The sequence below is a fragment of the Macaca fascicularis genome, chromosome 6 (assembly GCF_037993035.2).
Source record: "Macaca fascicularis isolate 582-1 chromosome 6, T2T-MFA8v1.1".
In the NCBI taxonomy this organism is placed as follows: domain Eukaryota; kingdom Metazoa; phylum Chordata; class Mammalia; order Primates; family Cercopithecidae; genus Macaca; species Macaca fascicularis.
Genome location: NC_088380.1, coordinates 117,026,623 through 117,039,101, shown reverse-complemented (window position 1 = coordinate 117,039,101; position 12,479 = coordinate 117,026,623). Strand labels below are relative to the sequence as shown.

The 12,479-nt window shown below is 34.9% G+C and overlaps 1 protein-coding gene and 1 long non-coding RNA gene across 15 annotated transcripts in view; one reads left to right on the top strand and one right to left on the bottom strand.

Moving 5' to 3' along the window:
* LOC102115922 (uncharacterized) overlaps positions 1-12,479 on the bottom strand; it is a 329,390-nt gene that overhangs the window by 46,588 nt on the left and 270,323 nt on the right. The gene's annotated exons all lie outside the window — the stretch shown is intronic.
* Positions 1-12,479, top strand: part of TMEM232 (transmembrane protein 232) — a 316,396-nt gene that overhangs the window by 150,614 nt on the left and 153,303 nt on the right. For 12 of the 13 annotated variants that reach the window (XM_073994028.1, XM_073994025.1, XM_065546632.1 and 9 more), the window contains one exon: positions 11,452-11,630. The exons of the other annotated variant lie outside the window; for it this stretch is intronic. In XM_073994028.1, coding sequence (XP_073850129.1) covers positions 11,452-11,630 — 179 coding nt within the window. The remainder of the gene's footprint in view (positions 1-11,451; positions 11,631-12,479) is intronic. 13 annotated transcript variants of the gene reach the window in all.

Genomic DNA, 12,479 nt, shown 5'->3' with positions numbered 1-12,479 from the left:
GTTTTTTGACTTAAACCTTTTTTTTTCCTGTATAAGTATAGCCAATCCTGCTTCTTTTCATTATCATTTGCATGGAGTGTCTTTTCCATGCCTTACTTTCAGCCTATATGTATCCTTAAATATAAAGTGACCCCCTTATAGATACCTTACGTTTGGGTCCTACTTTTTTATTCACTTAGCCACTTTATGTCTTTTGATTGGGAAGTTTAATTAATCTACATTTAAAGTAATTATTGATATGCAAGGATTTATGATTGCCATTTTGTTACTTGTTTTATTTTTGTCTCTCTTTTCCTGCTCTGCCTTTTTGTGTGTGTGTGTATGTGTTTGTGTTTGTTATTGGCATGTCTTGATTCCTTTCTCTTTTTCTTTTCTGTAACTTCTATAGGTATTTTCTTTGAGATTAATAGGGGTCTTATCTAAAATATAACAATCTATTTTATGTTTAAAACAACATCAATCTTACACAAAGTTCTACACTTCTCAAAGCTCTAATAAACATTTTATGCTTATGATGTCACAATTAACATCTATTTATATTATTATACATTAACAGATTTTTAAATTGATTTACTTACCATTGTTACACTAATATATAGTATTAAGTATTTGTCTATATATTTACCTTTACCAATGAGTTTTATATTTTCTTATGCTATCATATTGTGGTTTAGCATCCTTTTTTTTCAAGTTGAAGAACTCCCTTTAGGATTTGTTGTAAGACAATTCTAGTCATAATGTGTTCCCTCAACTTTTGTTGGTCTGAGAAAGTATTTGTTTCTCTCTTTAAAACAAAACAAAACAAACAACAACAACAACAACACCTGCAGTTTTCCTGGTATAGTATCTTCCCGGCAGATTTTTTTTTTTCTTTCATCCCTTTGAACATATCATCTCACTTCCTTTTGGCAGGGCAAAATTCCTGCTAAAAAAATCTTTGGGTAGTCTTATAATCATCCCCTTGTACCTAACAAGTTGTTTTTCTCTTACTGCTTTCAAAATTATCTCCTATACTTTTGATATCTTGAATATAATGTGTCTCAGTGTGAATTTCTTTGGGTTAATTTTATTTAAGATCTTTTGGGCCTCCTGGATCTGAATGTACATTTTTCTTCCTAGATTTGGGAAGTTTTCAGCCAATTATGTTTTCTAAATTGTATAGCACTGTGCAAATGGTAGGGGTTATGGCACAAAGGTGTTTCTGCTTTTACTACTGGTTTTAGTGTGGCTAGCTTTACACACTAAATCTAAGCCCTTCTACTAGTTTCTGGGTTTTTCATAATGGGAATTGATCCATTTGTTCCTATTGAATTGATGTTTCCGTGATAGAAAAGAGAGTCTAGTTTTTTCTATTATGCCATCTTGCCTATGTCACGAGAATTTTTTCACTTTTTAAAGAGATCCCTTCTAATCAGTTACTGAGTAGAAGAATTAATAAAAGTCCTCAAATGGGATGAAGTAGGAGATATTTAGGTAAGAACAGGAGGAGAAATAACACCAATACGGTTTCAAGAAAGGCAGTAATAGGTGAATAAATTTTCACTGAACTAGAATTGGTGTCACCAATTTTGGATGTTAGCAATTTTGAATGAGTTACAGCTCAGTTTTAGATTACCTAAGGCAACTTGTTTTATCTCTTGGAATCTTAGTTTCATCAAGATTATGGGTTTTAAAAAGTTTTTGCATATAACATAATGTATTTACAAAGGTAAAATATTATTTTTTACAATTTCCAAGAACATTTTTATTATTTTCTTCTTTATTTCTTTGTTGCCCCTGGAGTACAGAAATCTGTGGGAATTATCTACTTATAATTATTATTCTATATCTCTTGGTAGTATAAATTTAACTTAGTGAAATTTAAAATAAATCCAAAAGTCAGAAGTCTGATATTCCTCTAGTTTATTTATTAGAATCACAATTAATATTGAAAAGATAACTACTTTTATCCTTGGTTTCCGGTTAGAATTCCAGAAGTTAATTATTTTTATATGTTTTTGTAATTTCTTTTTTTTTAATTTTTAATTTTAATTTGTTAACTTCTATTTTAAGTTCAGAGATACAAGTGCAGGTTTGTTACGTAGGTAAACTTGTGTCATGGGGATTTGTTGTACAGATTATTTTATCACCCAGGTCACTATCACTAAACCTAGTACCCATTAGTTATGCTTCCTGATCCTCTCCCTCCTCCCACCCTCCACCCTCCACCCTGCACCCTCCAAAAAGGCCCCAGTGTATGTTGTTCCTCTCTGTGTCTCCATGTGTTATCATTTAGCTTCCACTTATAAGTAAGAACATGCAGTATTTGGTTTTCTGTTCTTGTATTAGTTTCTAAGGATAATGGCCTTAAGTTAAGCTCCACCCATGTCCCTGCAAAAGATGTGATCTCATTATTTTTTATGGCTGTGTAGTATTCCATGGCATGTGTGTACCACATTTTCTTTATCCAGTCTACTATTCATAAGCATTTAGTTTGATTCTATGTCTTTGCTATTGTGAATAGTGCTGCGGTGAATATACACATGCATGTGTCTTCATAATGAAATGATTTATAGTCCTTTGGGTATATGCCCAGTAATGAGATTGCTGGGTAGAATGGTATTTCTGTCCTTAGGTCTTTGAGGAATTGCCACACTGTCTTCCACAATAGCTGAACTAATTTACTCTCCCACCAACAGTGTATAAGCATCTCTTTTCCTCCACAACTTCACCAGCACCTGTTATTTTTTGACTTTTAACAATTGCCATTCTGACTGGTGTGAGATGGTATCTCATTGTGGTTTTGATTTGCATTTCTGTAATGATCAGTAATGTTGAACTTTTTAAAAATATGATTGTTAGCCACATGTATGTCTTCTTTTGAGAAGTGTCTGTTCATATCTTTTGCCCACTTTTTATGGGATCTTTTTTTTTCTTGTAAATTTTGTTTAATTTTCTTATAGATGCTGCATGTTAGACATTTGTCAGGTACATAATGTGCAAAAATTTTCTCCCATTCCCTAGGTTGTTTACTCTGTTCATAGTTTCTTTTGCTGTGCAGTAGCCCTTTAGTTTAATTATATTCCGTTTGTCAATTTTTGCTTTGGTGCAGTGCTTTTGGCATCTTTGTCATGACTTATTTGCTTGTGTGTGTCCTGGATGGTATTGCCCAGGTTGTCCCCAGGATTTTCATAGTTTTGGGTCTTACAGTTAAGTTTAAAATTGATATTGAGTGAATTTTGTATATAGTGTAAGGAAGGGGTCCAGTTTCATTCTCCTGCATATGGCTAGCAAGTTATCTCAGCACCATTTATTGAATAGGAAATCCTTTCCCCAGTGCTTGTTTTTGTTAGGTTTACTGAAGATAAGATAACTGTAGGTGTGTGGTCTTATTTCTGTGTTCTCTATTCTGTTCCGTTGGTCTATGTATCTGTTTTTGTATCAGTATCATGCTGTTTTGGCTAATGTAGCCCTGTAGTGTAGTTTGAAGTTGGGTAGCATAATGCCTCCAGCTTTGTTCTTTTTGCTTAGAATTGCCTTGGCTAGTCAGACTTTTTTTGTTGTTGTTCCATATGGATTTTCAGTATTTTGTGGTTCTGTGAAGAATGTCAGTGATAGTTTAATAGGAATAGCACTGAATCTATAAATTGCTTTAGGCAGTATGGCCATTTTAACGATATTGATTCTTCTTATCCATAAGCATGGAATGTTTTTCCATTTATTTGTATTATCTTGATTTCTTTGAGTAGTGGTTTGTAGATCTCCTTGTAGAGATCTTTCACTGCCATAGTTAGCTGTATTCCTTGGTATTTCATTCTTTTTGTGATACTTGTGAATGGGAGTTTATTCCAAATTTAGCCTTAGGCTTGACCGTTTTTGGTGTATAGGAATGCTAACAATTTTTGCACATTGATTTTGTATGCTGAGACTTTGCTGAAGTTGTTAATCAGCTTAAGAAGCTTTTGGACTGAGACGATGAGGTTTTCTAAAAGTAGGATCATGCCATCTGCAAACAGAGATAGTTTGACTTCCTCTCTTCCTATTTAGATGGCCTGCAAGGTGCTGTGGAAGTGAAGTCTGCAGAGCATCACTGCTCGGCACCCTGGATTCAGCCTCTTTCCTAGGAGTATGTATAGGGACCTAACCTCCTGCTTTGCTGGAGTTGCGGCTACTTTTGCCAGGAAGCCCAGAAAGCAAGAGTATCTAAGCTCCCGGCTCCCCTTGTATGCCTGAGCAGCTGCTCTGCTGAAACTCTACATAACCCTGTGTCAGACTGCAGGCCCTGGTGGAGTGGATTCATGATGTATCTCCTGACCTGAGGGTTGCAAAGATCTGTGGGAGAAGCATGGTTTCCCAGGGTCGCACATTTCACTCACTGCTTCTCTGAGTGGGGGAGGTTTGCTTGACTCCATGTTGCTCCGGGGTTGGACATCATTCTGCCTTGCTTTTCTCCATTCTCCATGGATTGAGTTGTTTCCTTGATTAGTCTCAACTATAGTACCTGAATGTTTCACTTGAAGGTGCTGTATTTACTCGCCCCTTCCATTTCTCTCCACAAGAGCCACACACCTTAGCTGCTTCTAGTCAGCCATCTTGGCCACAGTAATTATTTTTAATTAATATATTTTCATAATTGACAATTAGAAAAGATCATGAAATTTCAAGTTAAGCAAGTTCTACTCAGTGTCTTCATTATTCATCTACCTTTTGGCATCCTATTTGCTATTGTGCTTCAATCAACTACCACATTCTAATAAAAGAATCAGCTGACTTTTAAAGTTTGGTTTTCCATATTACCTACAACAAAATATGGGCATATAATACCTCTGTTCTCTTCAGTTTATTCTGTTGAATATTTGTTTAATATATGTAATGATCAAATATTATGATATATGCAAAATAATTTCACTACTATATATTATATACATATACGGTGATACATATATTATCATTGTCATTATTAGTATTACTATAACAATATTCTGAAAATAGTGTCCTAGAATTCTTTGTATCCTACTATCCAAAAGTATATTCCTAATTTTTCCCCCCCATCACTATTGTTATCTCCTCTGAAGTTCAAGAGTCCTCATGACTACCCTCTCTTTTGACACTAACTGCAAGTTTGGGGTCTCCAGAACCACCCTCCCTTCTAACACCAACTGCAAGTCTGGAGATCTCTAAGACATCCCTCATGTTTGACAATTTGCTAGAAGGACTCACAGACTTCAGCAAGGACATTTTACTCATGGTTATGGTTTATTATTATGAAAGGATATACATTAAAATCAGCCAAAGGAAAAGGTGCACAGAGCAGAGTCCAAGAGAGACTCAAGCACAGAGCTTCCCATTATCCTCTCCCAGAGAAGTTACGTGAAGAACATTTACTTCTAGCAATGATGTGTGACAATATACATAGAGTATGGTCAACTATAGAAGTTCACCTAAGCTTTGCAATTTACAATTTTTATTTGGGCTTGGTCGTACACACTTAGTTAACTGCCTGCAGCATGGCTGTCTCTAGTATCCAGCCCCACCAATGTTCAAGCTGATACAACGTGGCCCAAGTCACACCCCCCATGAATCAAATTTTATAGCATAGACTATTTAATATACCCAAAAACCCCAGGTAAATATGTCATTTTTATTAGTCAGGACATTCCAAGGCCTATGAGATTACCACCCAGAGCCAAGGACAAAAGCCACCCCTCTCTTTGAGCATGGTTAATTCTTTAGTGCACCTTTCCCAAGTCCAAACTATCAACACTTTGCTTCTAGATTACTTCAAAAAGTTAAATGTCTTCCTACTTCCCTCTTATATTCCATATAGTCCATTTTCTACCAAGAAGCGAAAAGGTAAAATGTGACAGTTCCTTTTCTCATTTAAAAAGCTGTAATACAAAGTAGCAGACATATAGGATGAACAAGTCTAGAGAGCCAATGTAGAACATGAAGCTTATAGGTGATAAAATTGTAGAAGAGGAAAATGTACCTTTTACTAGTATTCTGTTGAGAGAGGAGTGAGTTGTTGACTAATATTTAATAAGCATCTTATGATTTTGAATTAGTAAAAAAAAAAAAAAAATGCCATGATAGTTCTTCGTTATCCTGAGAATAAAATCTAAACTCTTTTCCATGGCCCACAAATTGGCTGTGATCATTCAGAGTGTACCTAAGTAAAGGTCATACCTACCTGATATAGTCTTGTCCCATGACCCTTAGTTGTCCTGTAATACATTCATTCTGTCTTTTCTCCTGTTTCTCTAAACTATCAAGCTATTCTAATTCCAAAGCCTTTGTATTTTTCATCCTCCACTCTTGGAAATGCTTTTCCCTTGTTCCTTCAATGATTAACTCTTTTTCATCAGCTAGATCTTAGCTTGACCATCACCTCCTCATAGAAGTTTTGCTCTCATTCTGTCTACAGTAGTTTTCTTCTTCTAGTCATTGTTGGTCCTATCACGATCTTCTATTCTCATAACATTCATAATAAACTGATACTGTTATATTTACTTTCTTTATATCTGTCTCTGTCCATTGGAATTAAGTATACCCAGAGAAGCAGTTTGTCTTTTTCTTTAGTACAGAGAACAGTGGCTGGCATCTAGCATTCATTCACTCAGTAAATATTAGTTAAATGCATGGCTGGCTTACTGGTTCTTGTCCAACTGTTAGTTTCTTGATGTTGACCTAGTTCCTTCAACTCTACATGGCATTGCATAGTCAGTGTTTTGAACCACATTCTACAGCTGAATTACCTTTAAGTGGCACATTTGATCTTGTAGTATCGTATTATATTTGACAGAATTGCAAAGGCTATACTCATTTACATTCATTCATGTAAGTATAAATATTCATATTTCGCTTTCACTAAATATATGAAATCTAAGTATCTTCAGTGGCAATTAAAGGTTACCAAAGGGTTCAAACACTGGAATAAGGTATTACTACTACAAAGAAAAGTGCATAATACTGGTTTTCAAGTGCAGTGGTGGTTTCTTAATAAAATTTTTGAATTTATTAAGAACTCGTTTTGGTTTGGCTTTTTTATATCCTAGGATACTGTCTGCTTAGCTGTGGACACAGACATATTTTCTCTCAGTATATTTAAAGTGACATCTTTGATAGCTGCCACAGGGTCACTCAAAGCAGAATAGAAGAGTGCCTTATGCTACAGCTTGGTCCCTTGTTGAAACATTTCATAGCAGGCATGCTTCTCAGCAAATGTCTAGATGTGCAAATTAGAATGTGGTCTACTTTTTATGACAGTTGTAACACATACCATCTGTCTTTATAAGGTTGTTTTCATCATTAACTGTCAGTCAATTGGATGTAATAAATTCTCCCTGCGAATATTATTCATCAGCATCACTTCAGTTGAGTTTAAATCAACAGGTGAACAGCTCACTTTTAAAAATATGAATGGAATTTAAAAGGAATTATGACTTTCTAAAACATAACTATCAGAATGTATCTTGTGGTTTCTCGTTGATCTTGTGGATTCTAAAACCAAACTATATTCTTTTTGATAATTCAACTATTGTAGTTTTATAAAATATTGACCTTCAAAAAGTGATAATTTAAAATATATAGAGGAAGGTGGTTTGTATGTATTTTTGTCAATCATTTGTGTTAATGTTGAGAGTCTGTAAGTAAATGTAGAAAGTAGTTAAAATTCACTGTAAGTTTTATTTGTAATATTGTTCAAAAACTTATTTTTTCTCTGAGGCTCACAATCCAGAATTATTAACTTAAAAATTAATGTGTTTCCTTACTTGTATTGACTTCAAGCTAATGACCCATAAATCAACAATCTCACTCTTGCTATTTTACTTGCATTCTAGCCATATTTTTACAACAAACTACAGGACATTGAACATTAGATTCCCCCTTCCCATGCCACATTTTCCAAATATTTATCTTCTTTTTCTTAAAAGTGACTCTTCTACACACTCTTCTCATTTCTTCAAGTGGTTTTATTATTGTTTCAGTCTCCTGAGCTTAAAAATGTACTTCTCCTTCCCCCTTTATTTCTGCCTCTTTCCCCATAGCTAAGAAGTCCAATTAGATCTTCTCTACAGTGTCTTAAGTTTGTGTCCCTTCCTTGCCAATCTCCTGCTGCCCATTGCAGTAAAGACCTAGATTACCTCATAAAACTATATTGGTTTCCCAGTTTATTGCTTGAATAAACATGACATTGCATTGAGCAGACATAACATTACTCCCTTCCTCAAACATCTACCATTTAATCTGATCCCATTTATCTTTAGATAACTTTGGTACCTTATCTTTTTTTTTTTTTTTTTTTTTAACCATAGATCACTGTAGCCTCAAACTCTGTGGCTGAAGTGATCTTCCCAACACAGCCTCCTGAGTACCTGGTACTACAGATGTGCACCACCATGCCCAGCTAATTTAAAACAAAAACAAAAACAAAAAAAACTATAGAGATATAGAGATAGGGTCTCAATAGTTTGCCCAGGCTAGTCTTGATCTGCTGGCCTGCCTCAAGCAATCCTCCTGCTTCAGCCTCTGAAAGTGCTAGGATTACAAATGTGAGCCACCGTGGCTAGCCTCTTACTTATTTTTAGCATAAACTCTCCGCTTCAGCTTCATTTGAGATCTCTACTATCATCTCTTCCCTTTTCTCTCTGTATAACTACCTCACTGCTGGGGGCCATATTCCTGATCTAAATATCTTGATTTGCTGTGGACTTTCCCAGTTTTGTCCTTGAAAGCTTGTGATCCAAGAAACCCTTCTGCCCCAGGCAAAGGGACATAGTTGTTCTCTCTACCTACTTCCCTAAATCAATAAACAGATTTTTGTAAATTAGATCTGCTATGTTGTAGGCACTTCGTTGTAGGCATTTTACTAAATGCTAAGAATATCTGAGCAAATAAAAGACATTCTGTCTTCTCCAGTAGTTTAGAATCCATAGGTGAGATATGCAATTACAATATGATACAATACATTAGGCACAGGGGCACCTAGCTAGCCATGGGGATTCAGAGAAGGATTCCTAGGAGAAAGAATGCAGGAGAATGGATAGAAGCCAGGTGTAGTGTGGAGTTATTCTTGGACAGGAAAACTTCTGGCTAAGTGAAAAGTTTATACAAGGGCTAGAAGATTAAATGAAATGTGTATTCTAGAACTTCAAGTAGTTTTGTCTGTTTATAGTGTATTAGCAAGAGGGGTGGGAATAAAGGAGTGGTGATAGATGTGTTCAAAATGATGTCATATTAGAAAGACAGTAATTACCTGGCCATGCGATTTGGAATTTACATAGGGACAAATGGCTATCCTTTGCTGAGTTGTGAGTAGAGAAGTAACATAATGAGATTTAGAAAGGTCAGTTTGCACAACATGGATTAATAATGGTGAAGCAGTAAATATAAGACAGGAAGATGAAAGAACTAGGAAGCTATTACAGTGTTTATTCTCAGAGCTAACCTTTTCAGATATCCTTCCATTTGAAATATTCCACCAATATCTTCCTCTGCACTTTTCCCAAATTTACCTATTGGACAAGTCTTGTAAACTCATACTTTCTCCAGTCCTTTCCTTACTCTTCTAGCCCTCATTGATCTCTTGCTTTTGTGATTGTTATATCAATGGCCATCATCTTTTCATTTAACAGTTACCCTCTAATTTCTCTTACAAATTATTCTAGTCTCCCAGACATGCCAATTACTTGAAGACACAGATTATCTTTTTCTCACCTTAGCCAAGACAATTCACAAAGACAATGGTTTAAGAAAAAAAACCCAAACCTTAAATTTGGGCTTTTTTATTATATTCCAAACGTTCAGTGCAAAAATATTAATGACATTCATTCAAAAAACATTTTTTATATTATATGTTATTTCAAATATTGTGATATCTCAATTTTAATTAGTAAAGTTCCTATAAGGAGAAAGTGACGTTTCAAAAATAATTGGCTGCTTAACTGTAGCTTCCTACTTCCAGCTTATACTTTCTCTCCTAAAGTTCCAATAATAGAAAAGGTAGATGATACCTTAAGATTGGAAACTGGATATATGCCTTCCTCCTCCTACTTGTAAAACATGTACATACTTTCTCTTCTGCCTCCTCTTTCTTTCAAACTCTTTCTTTCCTATGAATCAAATGGAAGGTCATGACTGGAAAGAAAAGTGTTTGTATAAATTGGAGAGACTGTGCTGCATGGGACAGGATTAGATCAGCCTTTACCTGCTCTATCATTCATTCAACAGCTGTCTGATGCCAGGGAGCTTTCTAAGCAGGTTCAAGTTTATATGTTCCCTTTTATTATTCTAAGTATATATAATAAAATCTACATAGCAGGATTGTAGTGAGAACTAAAGTTGGACGACATAGTTGGTACCCCCATGTGTACTAGCTATAACCATAATGATGATGATTATTAACCTGCATTATGAAAACTAGATTCATTTGGAAAAGTTGAGGATTGTGACTTTTCAGGTTGTGCTTCTATCTTTATTCAAAAAGGGCAACAATCATCAATGGACTGTCGCCAGGGTTTTGGAGAAAAGTGCAATATGTAATTTAAAGGGCTTTAAAACTCTTTCAGTTCCCTTTCTCAACCATTTCCTCTTCTTGTTCTTATCTGCTTCACATACTCATTATTTTCATGTTGCTTTTTGACTAAGTTTATCTCCTCTTTGATAACTGTATTATTTTATTCCCCAAATTTATTTCTCCCACATCTACCTAAATTGGAATTCCTTTTTCCTATTACTGCATAGAAATATACAATATCTAGGTAAGAAATCATTACCATAAAGAGTAAATAGAAATGTCTTTCTCCTTTCTCTAAGGAAAATACATATTTTGAAAGTGGAACTTGATAAAGTATATAAATTGCTAATTGCTGTGTAAGTTCTAGGAGTGTCTTAGAGTTTTTAAATCTCTGTTTTCATTACTTTTTCCTATATTCCAATTGATATTTCACTATTATTAAAATGATTTTTTCAGCTTATAATTATAACAGTAGTTTTTGTATGCTTTTCACATGATTTAAACATTTTCTTCTTGGTTCAAATACCATGTTTCATAATGTTTGACTTTTTTAATAACAGGAAGTATTTTTCTGGTTTTTCTACTTTATTATAAAAATTCACCATGGTGGTCTGTGTTCACATTCCTTTGAACAGATTCCTCTTTACTTGAATTCTAAGAATTTGTTTTGTATATGTAGTTCACAGTTTACCAATTTAACTTTTAAATTTCTGAAGTATACCAGTTAGGTGCAGTGTTGCTTTTCATGTGGTTAGAAGTTTTAAAATGATCTGTGGTCTTTTCTAAATGTAAAGGAGAGAAAGCAGTGAAGGGTCAGAAATTTCCACAGCTTAGAATTTCAGACTTTAGAATCTTATTATGAATTATGGTAAAATTGGTTTCTTCTTTTTCACACAATCTTACTTTAGCAAGGCGAATAAAATGATAATTCCCAAAGACTTTTTCTTTTTAAACAGGTGATCAAGTAGTCTGGACTGGTTACTATGGCTTAGTGTATAACCTGGTGAAAATTTCATGGGAACTTCAAGGAGATGAAGAACAGGATGGACTTAGAAATATAATATGGCAAACATTGCAGAAAACAAAGGATTATGAGAAAGACATACGAATCCAAAATGCAATCAATATCGCTCAGGTAAGGTAAAACGCTAGGCAATAAATATGTACATCTATCATTAGGAAGCATGGTTGTCATTTCTCTCCATGGTAAAAGGAATGTCTACATTCAGTGAGTATTAGCGACTTACAGCTGAAAATAATATTTTTAAAACTTAACACTGATCTATTTTTGATTAAAGATAGGAGAGTTGAGCTCTAGATGATAGTGTAAAGGCCTCCAAAAGTCTGTAATAGAAACAGAATTAAATTCATTTAACACATCTAGGGAAAAGTACACCTCAGTAAGGGGTGATTCCACCATAGAACTCTAACTTGGTGGGAAATTCTGATAGAATGTTAGGTACACTAGATTGAAGTAACATGTTAAGCCGTGATTCTTTTTCTCTTTTCTTGATGAAGACGTTTAGAAAGTAATGGAAGTTTTAAGGAGCATAACACAATCCTCTAATTTGAGGGCTATGTTAGGATGAGCTGTGAAAGAACTGTGTAGGGGTGCTTTTACTACCTCATAGCAAGGGCTGCCAAAAGAGGCAGGCTGTGGGTAAGATTCAAATAGTAGGGGTAAGGGGCGGTTTTATGATGTAGCTTTTTATGATGTTAGGAATCCAAAGACCTATTCTCTCACTTGGGCATTTCCTCCCTTGTCTAGTTCAGTGACCAGAAATACCAGGAAGAAGGCTGAACATAGCCATATTATGACACTAGACTAGAGAAAGGGTAAAGGCGGCCCTAACTTCAGAGATTTTAACACACATAGAAAATGAATAGGTAAAGGTAAAAGTTCCTTTGCTGGGTTGCCCACTAGCTCCAAGACTCTTCCCTCTCCTCTCAGCCTGCTTGACTACTATATTTATATTTATATTTA